The following is a 21,141-nucleotide window of genomic DNA, read 5'->3' as shown; positions in this document are numbered from 1 at the left end:
TTTTCCCCCTCCTTGGATCGTGCTTGTCGTCATTGTTTTGTCAGTTTATCTTTACTTCTTCAGTACCAATCTTGCATCCACTTCAGCACCCCTGCTGTAGCATTTTTTTGTCATCTTGCTCTGCTGAAAGCTTCACCTACTGTTTCATATCGCTGGACGGCTGGAGAGATTTCAGCAATGTTTGTTGCTTTACAGTTACCTTATACTGCTTGCACTGAATCAGTGCTTCTGTTATAGGCAAGAGAATCATATATCCAAGAAAGAAGCAGCCATTTTTCATGTGATTCTCCTGGTGTAACCAAATGCAAAGAAGTACTACTAGACAGTATAGATGGCTAGCTTGCTCTCCTTGTTAATTTCCTCATCTCTCAAATGGTCTTAAAGCAAGCAACAAAAAGTGTAGCTGCTGAAATGGACAGGAGAGCGTGGCAGTCAAGGAGCCCTTTTACCCTTCTGATGATTCTTCAGTCTGCAGCTAGCCAAAGGCAAAAAAGCTAGTATTTTTTCAGAGCACCAGAAACAAGCAGGAGCCTAGCTTTTGCCCAAAGGAAGCCGAAACCTTTTGCCCAATCTAACTAATATTAGGAGCATTCTGCTTTCAGAGAGCCGATCTTTTGATCATTGCATTTTTTAAAGTTATCCTAGCTTCTGCGTCCAGTATAAGACTCCATGCTTAATCATAAGAAAAGGAACGGAACATCTGTTAATGACAGAATCTAACAATGAAACTATTCTAAAAAATATATGGCTATATACTCCTCTATTTAAGTATTTAGATATTACAAGGCGATTACAGATTTGGACGAGCTAGTATTTATGAGAGCGCGTCAGCTGTGTATGCAAGTTCATGTGCCGCCCACTCATCATCGTCTTTTTCACAAGCGAGCAACCCCACAGAAACAGAGAAAGCTAGACAGAGAAGCGTTTGATTGGGAGCTAAATATTCTAATAATAACGAAATGTAGTACGGACACTTGTTTTATTTTACATGTCATCTAAATAATTATTAAGAATAAAATAAATTATAAGACAAATTAATATATGATATACCTAGTATCACTCCACAAACATATATGCCCATATTCGACCTCTATAAGTTAGGACAAAAATAACAAATTAAACTCTAATTAGTATATGCATATTCATGATCTTAATTATTTTTTTCATTAATACTTATAGAAGCCATATTTGACCTTGTATGTTTGTCTAATAATATAATATTAATTAATCTATATTGTAATTTTTTAGTAATTATTTAAATGACATGAAAAAAGCGAAGGCAACCCATCGATAGTTTAGAAAAGTTCTCCAGAAATAGTAGACGAGAATTTGAAAAGCTAGGTCCGTCGGTTTCTTTGGTTTCCAACTAATATATATTACCTTATCTTTTTATCTATACTTATACTTATAAGTTAAAATTTGAATTTTTAACTTTAAATTTAGAGTTGATTTTGTTTTTTTACCAAAGTTTATTTTCTAACTCTGTATTTTAAAGTCAAGAGTACATATATATAAATTTTTTATTCACAAATTATTTTTGTTTGTAAATATGTAGTTTGGATTTTTTTCCTAAAAAAACAAAGCAATCACCCCCTACGTTTTGGATATATACCTACAAATTTATTGAATCCTTGCGAGAATCTAAACTATTTGAGAAAAGTTAGAAATTCTTAGCTGCGGCTGCGAGAAAGCTCCTCTAGACAAAGTCAAAAATGAGAAACCATGTACACCTTCTACTATTAGTCTACTTCTCTCGCTCTTTCTCAAGAGAGAGGACAGTTAAGTAGCTTAGCTAGCTACCCCTTACCGGCGTGTAGTGCAGGAGCTACCTCTATGTAATCTCACAGGTAGCTGCCCTCCTTAAGCCGTCTATAAAAGAAGCCCCATATGCAGCCATGAACAAGAGGGCCATCACATACCTCATCCCAGACCCAGACACATCACCTGTACTGTCCCCTCTCTTCTCTCCTCTGCCCGTGCTGCCCCCTGCTTGCTTGGTTACTTAGAGCTAAGCAAGCTTCCTGGAAGCAAGGCCGGCGGCCTGGACAAGAACCACAGCTGATCGATTGATCAATCAATCTTCTGCTGCCTCGCAGCCTCATCAGCCAGCGCAAAGGAAACTAACAAGACGGTACAGGTAGCCAGCTCTACTATTGTACACCAGTGTATTACAGTATATATACACTAGGAATCTGTAGAACTAGCAATACTTCTTTTCTCTGTAACTTAGTTTGGTTCTTCAACTCGGTTAGCTTTCTGTTGCTCACATCAGTTTTGGCACTCTCTTGAGTACAGAGGCGCTAGCTCCGCGTCGGTCGGAGCTGACTCGCCGTCGTCGGAGGAGCTGGCCAGCTGATCAGTGAGTAGCTCAGAGCTCTCCAGCCGGTGGAGTTAACACTGAGATTAAGCTGCCTCCGTTGTTTCACGGTGGCCTCGGCATCAATCATCTGTACCAAGCTATAGGTATGAACAGAAGAGATCCTGTTTAATTCCGTGAGTATGCGTGTGGTTATAAGCCCAGATTTAAATTCTTACACTCAAATTTAGAGTTGATTTTAAGATTTTTTTTATCATAGTTTATTTTTCAACTAATGTTTTTAGATCGCTAAGAATAGATATATAAATTTTTTACCTATAAATTACGTTTTAATTGTTAGTAGGTGGTTTAGCTTATGTTTTCTAGCTAAGCAAAATGACGATATATTACCATTAGACGGTAGTTTCGCAACATGTGATCTCATGCATGCAGACTTTCACACTAAAAAGTTACTTAATTAGGAGTAATCCATACTCTCCAAACAACCAATTTAAGTAGTTCTACTATATAGGAACAGAATAATTGACGTCGGCCGGTTGTGTGTCTTTAACAAACGACAAACATGTGTAGCCTCGTAGCCTGCAATTTGCGTATCTGTTCATTCAGTTAAGCTGGCAGATTGCTTGATTTACAGTAACAGTGTATCAGATTCAACTGGTTCTTGGCAACAAGGCCAACATGTGTAATAAGTTGAACTGTAGAGCGAAGCGCATACGGACACGGACAGTGTAATTATGACGCTTAAGACATCTTCCCCTCCCGTCGTTATCTGAATATCAATGCGGCTCACCCGTGCCACTGTTTCGTTGATGCTGATTACTGATTTGTAATTCCATCGTGCGCGCGCCTCTTAATTCACAAATCAATTCAGATTAATTAATCGTTCGTCTTGATCGGTGTCTGAATGTCTGATCGGCCGTATGATTGATTTGTTTGGCTGAGTATTATTCCATATAGCTCACGCTCTTCCTTTTCTGCGTGCGTGCAGTGTGTGGTTTTTGTCTCGTCATTGTCTACGAATCTGTGAGCCATTTGTTCGATCGGTGATTTGCGGCGGCGGCGGCGGTGCGGCGAGGCGATGGAGACCTTCGGCTGGGCAGGCGGCGGGCAGCTGCACGACGACGTATACTTTCCGCGCTCGGTGGGGTGTGGCAGGTTCGAGCTGGACGATGCGTTCCTCGGCGCGTGCTTCGGTTCTCAGCTCCAGTACTGCGACGACGGAGGTGTTGGCGCCGGCGGTGGTCATGTTGGCGACGACGGTGGATGCTTGCAGGGTGCCTCGGGATTTGGCGCTATGGGCGATCCGCTGGGCTTGCTGTGCTCGGGGGACATGTTTGCGTCTGTCGCCGAGGGCGCCGGCACGCACGACGAGGGCCTTCTCGACGCGGCGCTCGCCTTCTCACGGAAGCTCGGCGCCCCCTGCGACGGGATCAGCGACGGCGGGGCCGTGTCAAACGGCGCCATGTTGTCCAGCTACAGCGGCACCACCGGCGGCAACATCTCCTCCGGCGAGTCCAATAACTACAGCGGCGGCTGCTACGACGCCGAGGTGGTTTCCCCGACGTCCACCATGTCCCCGACCACGACGTCGCTTACCCAGCCTCCGCTCCACCACCCCAAGCGAAAGCTATACGACGACCACCCAGCCATAGCCGCAGCCGCAGCCGCACCGCCGTTCGCGCCGCGCCCCAACCTCGGCGCGGCCGTAAAGCGGAAGGCTTCCACGTCAGCAACAAGCATCACCTTCGTCCAGCCGTGCCACCACCACGACCCCACCGCCGCCGGGTACGAGCCGGACGTGGAGGCGATGGCGCAGGTGAAGGAGATGATCTACCGGGCGGCGGCCATGCGCCCCGTCCACCTCGGCACGGAGGCCGCCGCGGACAAGCCACGCCGCAAGAACGTGCGCATCTCGAGCGACCCGCAGACCGTGGCGGCACGTCTCCGGCGGGAGCGCGTGAGCGACCGCCTCCGCGTGCTGCAGAAGCTGGTCCCCGGCGGCAGCAAGATGGACACGGCGTCCATGCTGGACGAGGCGGCCAGCTACCTCAAGTTCCTCAAGTCCCAGGTCCAGAAGCTGGAAACCCTAGGCACCAGCAGCAGCACGGCCAAATTACAGCACCACTATTACGGCGGCGGCAGCAGCAGCAGCAGCCATGGAATGCTTGCATTCGCAGCAAATAACAACACCATTTCTGGCTACGCAAATTCTAATGGAAATGCAACGAAACTGTTGTAGCACACACTCTGCTTAGCACGTACAAGTGCTACACGTACGTAGTCTCCTCTATATACATGTAGCATGTTTCTGTTCTCTAGTATTATTCTAGGCTTGGTGGTGATTAATTAGTGCACGTACACGGCACATAATTGGAGTACGTACGTGCTGATTAAGGCGTGCTAGCTAGTAGTTCGTGATCATGTTCTTGAGCAATATTTAGATTACATCCGCTGGCAATTCAGCTGCAGTGAGACATTGCATGCAAAGTTGACCGTTTGACTTTACAATTCAGCATTAAAAATACATATATAAAAGTTTCATTCACAAGTTATTTTTCATTTGTAAATATGACATTTAACTTTATAACTATCCCATGTCTGAATCTTATAATCTGAACGGAGGAAACAAACGGTTCGATAATGGAAGAGAGTGGCCGAACGAGCGACTTGCAAGTGAAGATTATTGGCCAGTTTCATTTTTTAAAATTTATTTTTGCATGAACCGATCGAGTGGGTTTAATTATCACCACTGCTCGAAATTTAGATAGGTGTGGATCGAGTACTAGTATATCTGTATATGCGTGACGAGGTATAAGAGAGTCCTTACGGGAATTGCTACCACATGCCTACCCTGTCTCTTTTAAGGGAAGTGTAGGAGTACAAGTGAATTGACTGTCCTTCTTAATCGACTTAAAATTTTGGACAAAGTACTAATTAGCCTGTGCATATAAGTCAATATTGCTCATGCAAGCGTGTCATTGTGCTGTGATGCTGTCACCTACTACGCTACTGTACTACTGTAGCTGATTCGATCTCTCCACATGCATGTGTATGTATCATATCGTTGGGTGCATCATGAGGCTCTGGCAATCTTCAATCTTTGTTTCGTGCTTGTGCCCTAGTGGTGAATCTCTGTGCTTCCAATATTGGGCATGATTAAACGCTTTCCTTCTCACTTTTGTGTCAACGCAACGAAATCTCAATTATTCCAAGTGCAAAAGAGAAATAGAGATGTAAAGGCTTATACTTTTTAGACCAAAGAAAGAGAGCTATCTTCTTAGCTAGATGCTATACTGTGCCTCTCTATCCATCTATCTATGAATAAATATCCCTTCTTTTTATCTTATCTATATATCATGTATGATGGGGCAGGCTTTCTGCATGCTGATGATATAAAGTTTAGGATTAAATTAACACGAAAAGGGACTTTTGCTAAGCACCATTTCCTCCATCGATGCACACCGCAACACACGCCATGCAGCGAGCAGGGAAAAAACCTAGGCACACTCTGGTGTTCTGCATTCATCTATATATCATTCGCATTTCACAGCCTTCTTCTTCAGTAAAAGCTGCAGGCCGTTGAAGCACTAGTCGTCATGCAACGGTGCATATGCTGTACTCCTATAGCTAGAATAATGGAATAATGGCATATACTCCATGATCAAGGAGCCCAAGCTAGTCATGGGAATCCGGACACATCCTTTTCCTATCTCACACTAGATTGGTCTCGTCCGGAAAGTCTTTTTAGCACATACGGACATTGATCCGTTTCTTTCGTATTATCTAAATAGTTATTAAAAAATAAAAATTAATAATCAAAGTTTAACATGAGATATATCATTTCACAACCATGTAGTTTCATATTTAACATCTACGAGTTATAACAAAAATGTTAAATATAACTAGCGTAAACTAGTTTCGGTTTAATTTGTTTTTTATAACTTGTATAAGTTGAATTTAAACTTGTATGTTTATGAAGAGATATTTTATATTAATCTATATTGTTATTTTTGTTTTTTATATCTAATTAGCTAACCCATAAATAATAAGTGGATGCCCACCTACATGCTAAAAGATTATTCCCGGTCTCTTCCCATCTTGCATTCTTGGACCAAAGAAAAAGGTGGATGAACAGCAGAGAAACAGTGGACGAACTGTGATCAATGGACAATAAACAAATACGAAAGAGGACATCAGTTTCTCAGCTACGGTTAACACAATACTGTTACAAATTACAACCGTTAGTTATTTCCACCTATCTCATTTTTTTTCCCAAAAGGAAACAGGTAGCGGCAGCAAGGAAAAGGCTCACTTATAGAAACCGAATTAATTAAGTAGACTCATGCTGTAAACCTCTGGAATCACTGCTGAGGCTTCCCACATTTTTCAGTGTATCTGGTCCGAAACGCCTCGTTTTCTCATTAGTTGTTTTTCTGTGTGTTTTTGTTGCTTGCCTTCTTTTTTTTTTTTTGGTAATGTGGGCTGTTCACATGCAGTCACACGCACGCACGCACATCCTGTAGCCCGGCTCCTTTTGTGTGTGTGCGCCGTGCCGGCCGGCCCGGCCCTCCGTTTATTCCAGCTGCGTGTTTTCCCTTTCGTACCTCTCCCTTTCGCTCCCCCCCCCCCCCCCTCGTGTCCCGGAATCAAAATCTTCGAGCAGTGTGCGCCTATCTGCCATGGGAGAGAAACCGGGGAGGGGGGAGGGGGGAGACCGATGCACACCGGCCGGTGCAGCCGGTGGCCTTGCCCAGCACGCGCTTTTTGCAGGGAGGACGTACGGTTTCGCCTTTCGGGCTCAGCTCGCGACGCGTGCAGCGCAGGAGCGGCGAATTGAGGTAGTGTTGAGATTTTAGAAAATTTTTGGGAGAGTAGCACGTCATAATCGGATGTCGGAAGGTATTTTTGGACATGAATGAAAAAACGAATTTCACAGCTAGTCGAAACCGCGAGACAAATCTTTTGAGCCTAATTAATATGTCATTAGCATATATTGGTTACTGTAGCATTTATGGCTAATCATGGGCTGATTAGGCTCAAAAGATTCGTCTCAATATTTCTTCCATAACTGTGTAATTAGTTTTTTTTATTTATATCTTGTTTTAGATGTCAAAAATTTAATGTGATGTTTTTGGAAAAAAAATTTGGGAATTAAACGAGACCGAGAATGGCCCCGCGCACGCAGACGCAGGCAGGCAGGCGGGCGGGCAGGCAGCGTGTGCGTGCTTGCTGCCGCCGCATGCATCGGTGGCTTCGGTTGGGCTGCATGCCCCGCGAGCCGACGTCCCCGGCGGGGCGGGCGAGACGGCCGATGCCAAAAGACATTCCTTTCCCTCGCCTTTGGGTCTGAACCCCATGCGAGGACGTACTGACGGCATGCAGTGAATACTAGTACCTCCGTTCCAATTTAATTATATTTATACATTTTTATGTTCAATATTTATAGTTTGTCATATTTAAAAATTTTTATTAAAAAAAGTCTCACATAAAGTACTATTTATGCTTTATCATATAATAAGTAATAACAATAAAAATATTAATCATAAAACTTTTTAAAATAAAAAACAGTCAAATGTTTACTGTGTAAAAATGTATTTTGTATAGGACGGAGGAGTAGCTTGCAAATTGCCTGGCCGCTCCTGGGCTGAGATTACCATAGCGTTTATAGATGATGGAAGATGATGTCGTAAATGATGGAAGATTGATGTTGGAAGAGCATCTCTAATAAAAGGCTAAAAATTAGCTCCTAAAAATCTTAGATTTAGCCAATAAACTTTGGGATAAAAAAACATCCCCATCTCCAAGAGATGTCTAAAAATACAGTCCCAAAAACTTTAAATATGCCAACTCACGATTATGGCACTTTGCAACAACCATTCCAGCATATGCATGAGTTAAACATAACAAAACTAACAACTCATTCTGAAATCAAAAATATATATTACATCCAAGGATAATTTGAGAATATATATTGACAAATGTTCAACAATAGAATTCTAACTTGAGGTACATGACATAAGATACCATCAGAAGGGAATGTTGGGCACTTTTGGACAGTAAATAATATAATGTATAAATGGACAAAAAAGTGATTGGCAAATGCTCTTTCGATGAACTTGTGCAACTTTGATCCTGTGCACTGTGTGTATTGGAGCATCTCAACTCACAAGGACATTATATTGTGTAGACTGATAGTAATTGAAATTTTCTAAGCCAAAGATTTAAATATGTAGAATGGATAACATTTGTAGCTAAGTTCTCATTCTTCACTAATTTTGGTTGCATAATGTTTCTGGGATTGATTTTTTGGTATTAGCATATTCATATTGTAGTCAAGGACATTGGATTATGCAACTAATAAACAAACTTTACTTTTATATGTAAAAATAAAGAGAGGAAGACTTACTGCTGCGATGGTGGCTGGAGCTAGCCTGAGGGCGATGACACCGTGAAGCAAATGAGCTGAAAATGTTGGATTGGCAACCCAATAGAAGACCAAAATTTGGGTCAAAATAGGTTGGTGTTTGAGGCTACTAAAAATTTAGGAGTTAATTTGGGAAGCTGTTGGAGCAACAATTTTAGCCTCTAATACCAATATTTATTTTTGGGACTTATATTAGGCATCTCTTGGAGATGCTCTAAGCGAGTAAATGAAGCAAAAAAAAAAATCGGATATGGTTTCTATATATTCCAAAATATAATAAGAGATGAGTAATATTAAATTTAAATATAAGTTAGTTGTATTTGTACGATAAGAATGATATCCAATATTAATCATCCGTTTCATATCGTAAGTATTTTCAACCTTATCTAAATTTATTCGTTGATGAATATATAATTTATATATGTCTAGATTCATTAATATTTATATAAAACTAGACAATAACTTATATCGTCGAAGAGTATTTTATGTCTAATTACTACCGTCTGTCTGCGACCGTTCCTGGACTCGTGTCGACGACATGGAGCGTGCGCCTTGAAAAGAACACCCTCCGAAAAGGCGCCTCCTTCGTGCCTGCGCTGCGACTGCGAGCCCTCGTTCCCCTCCCGGCCTCCTCTCACATGCACGCACGATCGAACGACTCTTCTGCTTTGCTGAGCTGATTACTGACACTCTTCTCAATTATAAACATCGCTGTTAATTTACTATTACTTCTATGGAGGGTCAAACTTGGCTTCGGATTGCTGGATAAAACCCGCAATCTCGCACACGAATGAACGAGTATATATATGTACAGTAATATGGTTATATGGACTGCGCATGCCTAGAAAATAGAAAGATTAAGAAGCTTTGCCGTCAGGGTGTACAGTTCATCAGCAGTACTTTGAACCCTGAAGTCTGAACGGTATTCAGTTCCTTCGGTTTATAGTAAACCTGAACACCGATCGACATCCTTAATTTGGTCCAAAATTCAAAAATAACAAACAAGAAGCAAAGTACACCACGGATGCATGACCATCCACACGTTGGTGACAACACAAAACTGGAGTATTATTTTTCCTTCTCCTGATCAACATAAAACTGGAGTATTAAACTCTCCGTTTCTCACGATTGAGCTCACGACCTTTTTGTTTGGCAGGCTCGATCTGTGTCCGGACTCGACCGGCCGTCCTTCAGTTTCGGTGCGTGCATCATCCAAATGATCAAGTGATCAAAGAACGGGCGCGATCGGTCAAAGCAGTATGTCAACTACGAGTGTGAAGAGAATATATAAAAAACGCGACCTAGTACGAGTTCATCTTCGATGCAGGCATGCAGCTTTCGTGGCTGCTTTGTGATTGCTGTATATAGCAGACTGCTACTAGCTAGCTTTAGGCCGTTCGACGACGACGCATTGTACAGAACGGCCGGCAAGAATTAATAATATTGGAAGGCCACAGGAACTAAAACGCTTGCCGGTATTTTCTTTCGCAGAACAGTAGCAAGGCGTGACTATTCAGCACTCGATCGAGTTTATTCTAGTTGGTGGTTAAAAGTCGTCACAGCGGCGTCCGGCGTAGGATCAGGTCGAACGGGCGGTCGGTGACCGGCGTTCGATCGTTCGCTTTTGTCATCGTGTGATCGTGAGCTCAGCCCTCGGGACTCGCATTTATAGTTGGGAACCGGGCCAGCATGCATGCACACGCTAGGCCTCGTGCCAAACCTCACCTCGCACAAGAGCTTGGATTCGTTCCATTGACAAGGTTGGCCATGGGAGTTTGGCCTCGATCGGCCGGTGCGGGGCGACGTCACGGATATATCAATCAATTCGATCAGGATTTCAGGAACCGTCCGTGACGTCGCACGCGTTAGTTGCCGCCCTCCCTCGCTTCCCGGGGCGGGTGGATCACACCGGTTTCGTACTAAAATTCAGCGTGCCGCTCGTAGCACGTCTCGTGAGGTGCGCGCGGTCTCAGTCTCAGGGGGAGGTCAGCAGGAGCGTCTCGAGTCAGAGCAGATCGGTGTGCAATGCTCACGTACGTAGATTAGTAGATAGCCGATGGATAGCGCGTGGCTGACCTCCGGACTACGGAGACAAAAATGGCCGTGGAGATGTGGTGGAATGGCTAGTGCTCAACTGCTCATCCTATCCCATCTCGCAATGATTAGAGAGGGGTAGGATATACGCCATTTAAGGCCATCATGATAAAACAGCAGCATGACCGTCGGTGTACAGTGTTGTGGGCTCTTATCCGCCGTTGGATGAGATGATCCCGACGGATCAGATGCTGCAGCACTGTTGCTTTCCTTTCCTTTCCCTCATTTTATGAACCCGGCCGGTGTATCAGTCATCAGCTGGGTGCACTACTGTCAAACATGATATCCATTGATTGTTGCATGATGCATACCATGAGACTATCGCCATCAACCTCGTCAATCGCCCAAACGGGTGGCAAATCAAACAAAGCATGGCATACACATGCATGCAGCCATATCGCATACAGCCCCACTCGCCATCGCCACCCTAGCCCAGCAACCGCAGATGACAGACCTGCGTCTTCTGAGCTAGCTTCAGCATGCACACCGGCACAAGAGCCCCACCCTGCACAATAATTCAGAAAGCATCTATTGCGACCAAAGTCGACAACGATAACAAATTAGCTAAAGCTGCCCAATCACAATGAATCGAATGATTGGTAGGTCGACAATGACAACAGTTCAAATACAGGGATACATATTCCCTACGAAAAACCCCAGGTGTAACAGAACGCAGTAGTTGGACAAAGAGAACTCAATATGAGCCACATTTCATTCAATTTTAAGCCCTCTTTAGACATTTTACATATTGGAGTGCACGTTCACTATACATTACATGACATGAGCGATGAGCCACACAAATACCAGAAGTTTGGGGAAACATGTGTGCTTGGAGAGACATGTGTTGCCCAATGCACATCATTCAGACAACTGTTTTATCACACAATTACTGAGCAGAAATTGCATCGCAAACCTAGCAGAAAGCAGGCTCAATAAGTGAGCTTAAAGTACAGTATTAGAAGAATGGCCAGAACAAGAGCTGCAATGATTCCCCCAATGATCCACTTGTTCCTATCCATCCTCTTTGACATTGCCGCCAGGATCTTTTTACTCTTGCCAATATTATCATCAACCCCATGCAACTGTGATAAAGAGGAAGACAGTATTTCATTATAGTAGTATGAAATAAGTGGTAGACTGTTCGATGTGTGATTACTGTTGCCATTAGTTTGCAGCTAAATGAATTACTGTCAATGATATGAATCACACTGCAAGTATTTTAGATAGCACAATTTACAGGAACTCTGTCCACCTGCTCTTGGTATTGAAGAATATAAACAATGAGGTACTTATATTTTTGTTCAACTTGCAAGAGGTTTTTTTATGTGGGAGGTTGCTTTAGGAATCTGTGGTGTCAGGTTTAAAAGTCGGATGTAAATGGATCACCCCCCCCCCCCCCCCCCACACACACACACAATAGGTTCACCATTGTAGAATGGACATGATCAACAATCTGATAGGCGTAAATGAGAACTTAGGGCCTGTTTGGGGGACCTTTAGATTCTGAGAAGTAACTGTTTGGTAGCCAGTTTCTGGATTCTTAGTTTATTTTCTAGAATCTGCTGTGGACCGTTTGGAGCAGCTTTTGGGAAAAGCTTTCTCCCCTAAACAGGCCCTTAATCAGATAGTAAACAACTGTACAAAGCTTCGATACTAAACTGTACAAGGCTCCTGGAAAACAAAGCTTCGATACTAAACAACCGCACACTATTGTTTTCACAACTGCTGCATGGAATATAATCCTAAAATCAGATAGTACTAACTCAAGTTCTGCATGAAGCACAAGGCAACCTTAACTTGCTAAAAGTAAAGTCAATGCTCCAAGATAGAGCAAAGTAACAACCCTAAAACTTAAATAGTAGCATTCCTATGCCATATCCCTATTTTATGCTAGGTAGAGTTCCAGGTGATCTACCTGTAAAACTGGACAACACAAGTAGGGTAAAAAAACAAGATATGCAAAGTTGACTAATGAATATGACACTAATAGGAAGGAGTTCAATAAATTTGTTAAAATGTTATGACTGGATACATACAGTACTATGAGCATGCAGCAGAGACTGCCGTTGTTGATGAAGGTCCTGAAGAATTGACACACCAAGTTCTTCTGTCTCCAAAATGGTTCTTCGGCTCTCTTTAATCTTGTCATTGGACTGATTCAGTCTTTCTGTTGTCATCATCAATCTTCCCCTTTGGTCAGTAGATGCCTGAGTTACATAAAAATCCAGTTATGATATGAATACCAACAAAAAATGGCATAAACTTTGACAGGATGTTGAAGAAATCAGAATCAACGTAATACTGAGGCATTATTATATGTTATCTTATATCAGCAGAAAAATATGGCATATTAAGAACACAAAGGTAGCATTCCCATAAGGTATTAGCAACATCCAGGAATACATAAGCTCAATAATGTATTCATTTCCCAAGAACATTAAGCATATTAAAGAAAAGGAAGTTCTTGAGGGTGCTAGCTGCAATTTCCTGACAATCCAGAATAATATTTTTTTTATCATGAAAGATATTCACCAAGGGCCAAATTGGACCACAAAAAATTGAGAAGAAACAGTTCTCGGTACTCATGCGGCTATGGGGCTGTACCATGAAGATCAGATTGGAAATATATTGAGTAACACATATCTGTCAATTGTGTCCAAATGAACAATTGAAAGAGAAAGAAATTTAATTATTCCCTCTGTTATTTTTGTTTCGACAACAATACATTACGAAAACAACATATTTTCATCAATAAATATAACCAAATGCAACCAAACTTCAAAACAAAATTCCAGTTATTCAGAAAACTCGTGGAGATAATGTCTTCATAGTGTGAAATATGTAGTACAATTGATAATGGTGACAGTTAAGGATCCAAATCTGAAAATGACTACAAGTCTATAACTGGAATAATATGGTGATATACACATCTAAATTACAAGATTGACATGTAACATACACAAAAACATATATGGGAAAAAACTTAAGTGTGACATGCACAAATTGCAAGAACATCCAAAAACTCCATTGGTTTAAAGGATTTAATCCAACAGTAAAACTAAATTACAGATTTCACTAATAGTAAATACCTAATAGCCTAACAGAAGTTCAACACAGCACTATTAATCATGGTTACCTATACGAAACTTAGAACCACTAAATTGTTGATGATCTATACTTTACAACTTAGGAAAAAGAACACAACCATGTGAAACCCGCCATTAATTCAGACACAATTAGACCATCTAACAACAGGAATCACAATAAATAATTATAACTACAGCTAATTATCAGTAATATTGATCTGATGGAAGCTACCTATCAGTTGTCTGCGACTGTGACATATACAGAAAACACCCTATTTTGACATTGTTAAAACTACAGCAGCAATGGACAAACAAAGCCAGGCGCTGCCAATGATTAAAATCTATGATGTGATCAAATTGAGCTGTTAATACAAATCAGGGAGCTCAGTGCTCACCGCGAGTGTGTCAGCCAAGCCTGACTCAAGGAGCTCCTCCCGTGTAGCCTGCCTTGCATTGGGTGCTGAGATCCTCTTAAGCTCACTCTTGAGATTGTTGAGGTCAGATTTGTACTCCCTCAGCTTCGCAAGCAAACCGGCCTTAACGCTTGGTTGTAGGCTCCTCGCCTCTAGGTCCATCTTCCGAATCTGTTTGCACAAACACATACAGGTAAAGAAGCATCAGATACTGCACCTGTCTCCCAGATGAACATAAATTTACACAGTTATAAATCACAAATATAACTATGCATCCGCACAAAAAAAAACACCAGCACGGCTCTAATTGATCCCGTACCGCTGAATGCAAGTCATTATAGTGGAATAATGATGTAGGTAAGGCATCCAAAAAATGGACGAATATTTACCAGCGATTCAGCTTCTTCCACGCCGGACTGGATCTCGGACAGCTTCTGTTTCTTCTTCTCTGCAGAAATCAGACACCGAATAAGACGTAAAAAAACACCAAGGGGGAAATCCCTCCGCACAAAATCTCGAAGGCATGTCGGATTAGGCTAGGAGATCGACCGGTTACCTCCATCGAGGGCGGAGGCGGTGGTGCACTTGCGGGACAGGGAGGCGGACACCTCGCAGTACTGCCGCTCGTAGCCCTCGAACACCTCGCTCATGGCTGCTCCCTTCGATCCCCGCTACCCCGCGAAATCCCCCCACCGAATCGAACCACTCCGGCGATGCGATCCACCACCAACAGCAGCTCCCCGGCCTCAAATCGAGCGGATGGCCGGGGCGAACCCGTCGGCTGGTCGATCCGGGCGAGTCGGCGATGGGGAACTCGGTGGAAACTTCGATTTTTGATCGGGTCGGGATGGGGGATTTTGGGGTGGGTGAGCCGAATAAAAATAGGTGGATTAGCGGAAAGAGGGAAGGCTTGCGCGGGGGACGTGCGCTTTAGCGTATCGACACTGTGCGTGTAATGGGACACTGCGCCGTGGGCCCGCGCTGTTAGTAGTTGCCGTGTCGCTAAGCAAACTCGGGCCCTCCTCGGCACCGCGTGTGGTCGAGGACGAACGCACGGTGGGACGGCTACGGGTCACGGGCCACGGACTTGCACTGTGTGGGCTAATTCGCGCGTGGAGAAGTCCATTTAACGTGTATCCAGTCTAAATTATATCCCTCCAACGTAAACCCGGGTATATAGCGCCCCCAAGGCCCCAACTATCAAAATCCGTGTAGATTCCAGATGGTTTGGTAGGTTCCTGATGTAACGCCTACATGACATTTATATGAAATTTGGACCAGGATAAGATACACGTAGGTCAAGTGATAAGAACATCAAAGATAGAGTCTAGGATATATTCTTCTCTCATACATATCATCGATAACTATTTATTTTATAAGGGTATCTATAAAGTTATAAAGTTAAAGTTAGTATGAATTCTTTGTTAATACAATAATAAATACTTTTATAACTCTTCTTTTCTTTTTTATCTATCACATGCAATAAAATTTTCCTTAAATAAATGCTAAGACTCATGTTGACGTCAAATATGTTTGATCTTGAATACACGCAAAGGCTCGAAAGTCTCTGCGTCACTCTAGTATAGAACCTAAATCTTAGGTGAGGTGCGGGTGTGATAGTCAATTTGATCCTGCAAATGACAAGATAAAGAGTAAAAAGAGTCGATCAGCTATCGAGCCAATGGATATATGGATCCAGTCGATTGGATGTCAATATAGCAACCTTTAGCCAATAGGTCAAACAATCAACTATCGAAGGCTTGAAGGAATCCGATGGCAATAACCTTGAATAATTAAGTAAACAATGAATCTTTCGTTATGATCAACCAAAACTAACTTGCATGCAATCCTTAAATAAACAGTGTGGCAGTACTATTAGTACATGGGAGAATTAAAAGATTGTATTCTCAATCTTTAAAAAATAATATCTCTCATGTTCTATATTATTTTTTAAAAAAATCACAATTTAATGACGGGTCTAGTTTTTTTAATTACGTTTTTAAGCATGGTGGTGAAAATAGTTTTTAAAAATAATATAGGACATAAAAGATATTTCTCTCTAAAGATTAGAAATACAAAGTTTTTCACATGTTAGTAGTATTGCCACACTGCCTATTACTGTTTTTTTATTGTGATGTTACAACAAAATTATAATAACGTATAAGTTTTGCAGTAACATATGATGCAAGAAAAATAGGCTATTAGCAATGGGTCATGTTCATGGTCCCAATTCTCGTGTTATTACATTTTTATCATGATATTACTGTAATTAATGTAATTCATAAGAACATTTATAAGAGTGAATTGTACTAGCGGTCCCTAAACTTGTATGTATATGTCATCTAGGTCCTTGAACTCTCAAAATGTATTTTTGGGTCCCCAAACTTGTCCGGGGGTGTCATATAGGTCCAAACGAGCTCCGACCCGGTCCATCCGCTGACGTGGCATGTCACGGTGGCGCCTACGAGAAGGGGAGAAAAGAATAAGGAGGAGAGAGATACTGACATGTGAGACCCACATGGCATCACCAACACATAGGCGCCACCGTGGCATGTCACGTCAGCGAATGGAGCGGGTCGGAGTTCGTTTGGACCTATATGACACCCTCAGACAAGTTCGGGGACCCAAAAATGCATTTTGAGAGTTCAGGGACCTAGATCACACATGCATACAAGTTTAAGGACCGCTGGTGCACTTCACTCATGTTTATAATATGTTATTATATGTAAGCAACTATATTCTTAATTTAGTATGTGTGTTTGATTTGCATGGTAGTGTAGATGTGACATCCATACGGAACCATGCTTCAATAGATTGTGAGGACAGATATGTGTCATTATGTAGAATTTGCAAGGTTACTACACAACTATTTTGCCATAGCATCAATGTATACTTGTACAATTTCTATAAATAGTTTTCAGATTTCAAACTTTAAACAATTTATCTCCCAGCTTAATTTTTTTAAAATAATTTTTTGATCAAAAGACAGTGAGGGAGACCCGCACAGTATAATTTTATTAATATTAGAAAAGGTTACAAAGAATTTTAAATACTTTTGTACCCATAGTAAGAAAAAAGTGCTCGGAAAAGTATTCCCTCTTATTTTTAGCCATCATCATACGAAAAAATATCATGTGTCATCGGTGGTTGTAATTTGGGTGTGAAGTTCCAGCTAATGAAAGAAAATTTTGAAGGTTGTTTCGTTGATAGTGCATGAGTGTTACCAAAACTTTATTGTTCCTTTTTATCTTATTATACCATATAGTGTATTAACTCGTCAAACTCATTATATCGGATGACATATCCAATGGCCTACATCCATCTGCATTGAAATGACTAATTGATAGAACCATGGTAACATAACAGATCCAACGACCTCAAACAATCAACATCAAAATAAACGTCCCAGATAATCCCACGAGAATCAAACATCTGTGTCTCTCGATTTCTCTCCAATAATTGCCGCCACCAACGATTCCTCCTGCAAATCATCACATATCTCGTCTTGTCGTCGCACGCTCCCAACGACCTCCCTCGAGCGGTCGGTCCCCTAACCCTAGACATTGTTACTTTCGTTCTCAAGCACCCGCATAAATCTCAATTGTCATTCGTTGATCCCATCATTGCGCTGCCACCGTTCGTCAATCGCAGTCATGCCCAACATCGATCCCTCCGTGACCTCATCTGCTTCTCTCAACCACTTGGCTGCTTGTATGGTTTGCTTTTGATTTTTTTTTAGAAAAAAGTCGAAGCCCTGTTTTTTATAAAACCATAAACATGTTCACACAAGATCGGGGTGTCCGATTTTACAATATAAGCAAACAAAACAAGCACCAAGCTCAGAAACACAAGTCTACGGGCGAGAACACACCCAGGAAATAGAACCTGCCACCAACAACGAAAAGCTCATGAGCTGAGAAAAACAGAAACTAACAGAGACCTAAAATACCTCTAGACAGGTAACCATATGCAATTAACCACATGCGCAAAATGAAAATATAAAAAAGAACACAACGTCGCCGACATGCATTGGAAAAAACAACAAAAATCTCTAAAAAAAATTAGGTGCATCCACATATAGATGGCCAACTAGGCCGCCCAGTCCGGCATGGCTCAGACATGGTCGGGCCCGTGCCGTGCTGACCCACGGGTGGCACCGGCGGCCCAAGCACGGTCCAATACCACTCAGGGCCGTGCCGGGCTAGCCCGAAGGCACGATGGACCATCATGCTTCTTCAAAAAATAAGTCTATATTCTACCCCTCACTTATTTGGGCTGTTAAGAAAAGTCTATTTTCGCTCCCTCTTCTTTGGGATGTGTTATATATGGCTAGAATAAGTCTATTTTGCATACTTCTCTTTTGGGCTAGGTTTTATATGAATAAATTAAGTCTATTTAAGGTTCCCAAATATTATTTATTGAACTGGGCCGTGCCGGGCCAACCCACCGTGCCAAGGGTGCGGCCCAGGCACAGCCCAACCATCGGGCCAGGCCGCGACGTCGTGCCTTAGGCGGGGCCCTCAGGGATCAGGCCTTATGGCCAACTATACATCCACATGTAAAAAAAAAAGAGAACAACTACAACACGGTATCCCGTCGGACAGGATACTTACAAATAAAACAGGGTATGTCCGTCGAGCCCAAGTCCGTCTCGTGCATGCATGGCTATGGCTGTGTGTTGTGGCTGGTGCTTGCTAGTTATGCTGAGCTGCTCACATGAATGTGACCTAGAATCTCTCGCATTTACTACTACACGCACGCACGCCGTGCATCCGCGCCCGCCGACGCCGGCATCCACCTGCCATCGTCCACCGTCACCGCGTGCCGCCGCTCGCGTCCGTCCGTGTCCGCCAACACCTGCGTCCGCCCGCCATCGTCCGCCGTCGCTGCGTGCCTCCGCCATCGTCTGCCCGCCTCCGCCAACGTCGCGCCCTCACCGTAGCGTGTCGCACGCCTCCACCGCCTTCGTGCTCAGATACGCCTCACATACTAGTGTGTGCTGGTATTAGATGATACCACTGGTGTGATACCAGTTGATATCATCTGGTATCATAGCGTCGCGCGACAAAGAAAACTCAAAACGATGCAGGTGTCAGGTGATACCAGGTGGTACCAAGCGGTACCATATGGTTCTAAGTGGTATCATATGATGTTAGTATGTATCAACAAGTATCAATAAGTATCGATAGATGATACCGATTAGTGGTATCAATAGTGGTATCATATGATGTTAGTGGGAATCGTTTGATTCCCATATGAAAACCTAGATGATACCGATTAGTATCAACATATGTCAGATGATACCAAAAGATGCTAGAGGTATCAATAGGTATCAATCCACTAGGTCCTAAGTGGTATCAGAAAGTATCAACATGTATCACATAATATCAGAAGGTATCACTAGATAGTATCAACATGTATCATATATTAATAAGTGGTATCACATGATACCATTTAGTGTCAACAAATATCATATCTAATGAGTGTAGTGCTAGCTTGTCAATTCATGACGCGTCGTCGCAGGTGTCTCTCACCGGGCTGCTCGAGGTAAAGGGGACAACGTACACGCACACCGACAAGGTGAAGCAGGACGCGCACGACATGCTGGTGTCGGAGAACACCATCACCGTGTACCACAACGACTACGTCACGTATCACTTGGACCTCGACGTCAATGGCACGAACAATTCCTTCATCAAGAGCACCGTCACCGCCATCCGCGACACCGGTTGTGACACGCCGAGGAGGAGCTACTGGACGGTGAGGCGCGAGGTGGCCGAGAGGGAGGCAAACGGGGAAGTAGACCTTGGCGCCGTCAAAATCTAAACATTTTTTAGCTATAGCACCGTTTAATATGGTCAAATATCACTCCCCATGAACAAATTATCATGGGAGTGTTCTACTGCTAGCCTAGCAGACTGCCGTACTAAATTATTCAGATTAAAAAATAAATATAGAATTTATCTTTTTAAGAAATTAAAGGGTAAAAAGTGATAAAAAAAATCAGCATCAGTCAGTGAGACATCGGTTGCATCGTCGGGGTCAAACTCGTCCCTCGCATGTGCAGCGCCACGTAGTCAATCAACTTAACCACGCTCCAAACATAATTATGCAAAGGGCGCAGCTAGCCGACGGTATACCGTTCGTACGGTATAAGTTATGTATCGATGGCAAACGCACATGTGATCGAAACGTGCCTCTACGCTGTGCCGCACGTGCTTCTGCACTGCAGCCGCGCTCCTCCTCCGCGCTGCGCGCGCCTCCGCTCATCATCCATGCTCGACCATGCATCTTGTATAAAGTGAAAAAATGTTTATTCTTGGTCCAAGATGCAGAAAGATTCATCCTTCGTCCTGTGTGATTTACTCTCTTTCCTAGGGAAATTCAATAATTCAGACCGTTTAGTAATGAGCGTGTAACGATACAATAAATACCTGGTGATCTGATACCAGATGATACCAACTGATATCATTATTGCCTGGTATCATTGTGTAACGCTACAGCACGGGATCCCGTGTACGGCACAGGACATATTAGTGGAACATAACCCCTGCGCTGCATGTCCGACCGCACGTCTCCACCCGCCGCTTGTTCGATTGGCACACAATCCCCCACTGACGTACTTCCCCCGCATCAGCGCACTCCTCCTCTTCGTCGCACTCCGCCGGGTCGCCGCACTCCCCCGTGCCACCGTTAATACCTCGCCGCGACGCCGCCGTTGTCTACCTACTTCCCCAGTGCCGGCGCACTGCCCCTCTCCGTCGCACTCCGCCAGGCCACCGGACCGCCACACTCCCCCTCGCGGCC

General features: G+C 43.2%; 2 protein-coding genes across 2 annotated transcripts; one reads left to right on the top strand and one right to left on the bottom strand.

The window, feature by feature from the left end:
• Positions 1-1,918: 1,918 nt before the first annotated feature.
• Positions 1,919-4,852, top strand: LOC102704010 (transcription factor LATE FLOWERING-like). The gene is made up of 3 exons (XM_006644524.2): positions 1,919-2,137; positions 2,296-2,463; positions 3,306-4,852. Exon 3 carries the CDS (start codon positions 3,396-3,398, stop codon positions 4,554-4,556), a length of 1,161 nt encoding a protein of 386 aa, XP_006644587.1. The 5' UTR covers positions 1,919-2,137; positions 2,296-2,463; positions 3,306-3,395; the 3' UTR covers positions 4,557-4,852.
• Positions 4,853-11,514: 6,662 nt separating this feature from the next.
• LOC102703730 (vesicle transport v-SNARE 13) lies at positions 11,515-15,227 on the bottom strand. Its single transcript, XM_006644523.2, has 5 exons — positions 14,891-15,227; positions 14,724-14,782; positions 14,317-14,505; positions 12,872-13,042; positions 11,515-11,917 (listed from the first exon to the last, which is right to left on the bottom strand). Exons 1-5 carry the CDS (start codon positions 14,982-14,984, stop codon positions 11,765-11,767), a joined length of 666 nt encoding a protein of 221 aa, XP_006644586.1. The 5' UTR covers positions 14,985-15,227; the 3' UTR covers positions 11,515-11,764.
• Between the last annotated feature and the right edge of the window lie 5,914 nt (positions 15,228-21,141).

Source organism: Oryza brachyantha, chromosome 1 (genome assembly GCF_000231095.2).
Source record: "Oryza brachyantha chromosome 1, ObraRS2, whole genome shotgun sequence".
NCBI classification, from domain to species: Eukaryota; Viridiplantae; Streptophyta; class Magnoliopsida; order Poales; family Poaceae; genus Oryza; species Oryza brachyantha.
The sequence above is the reverse complement of the archived record's forward strand: the minus strand, read 5'-3'. Positions and strand labels throughout refer to the sequence as shown.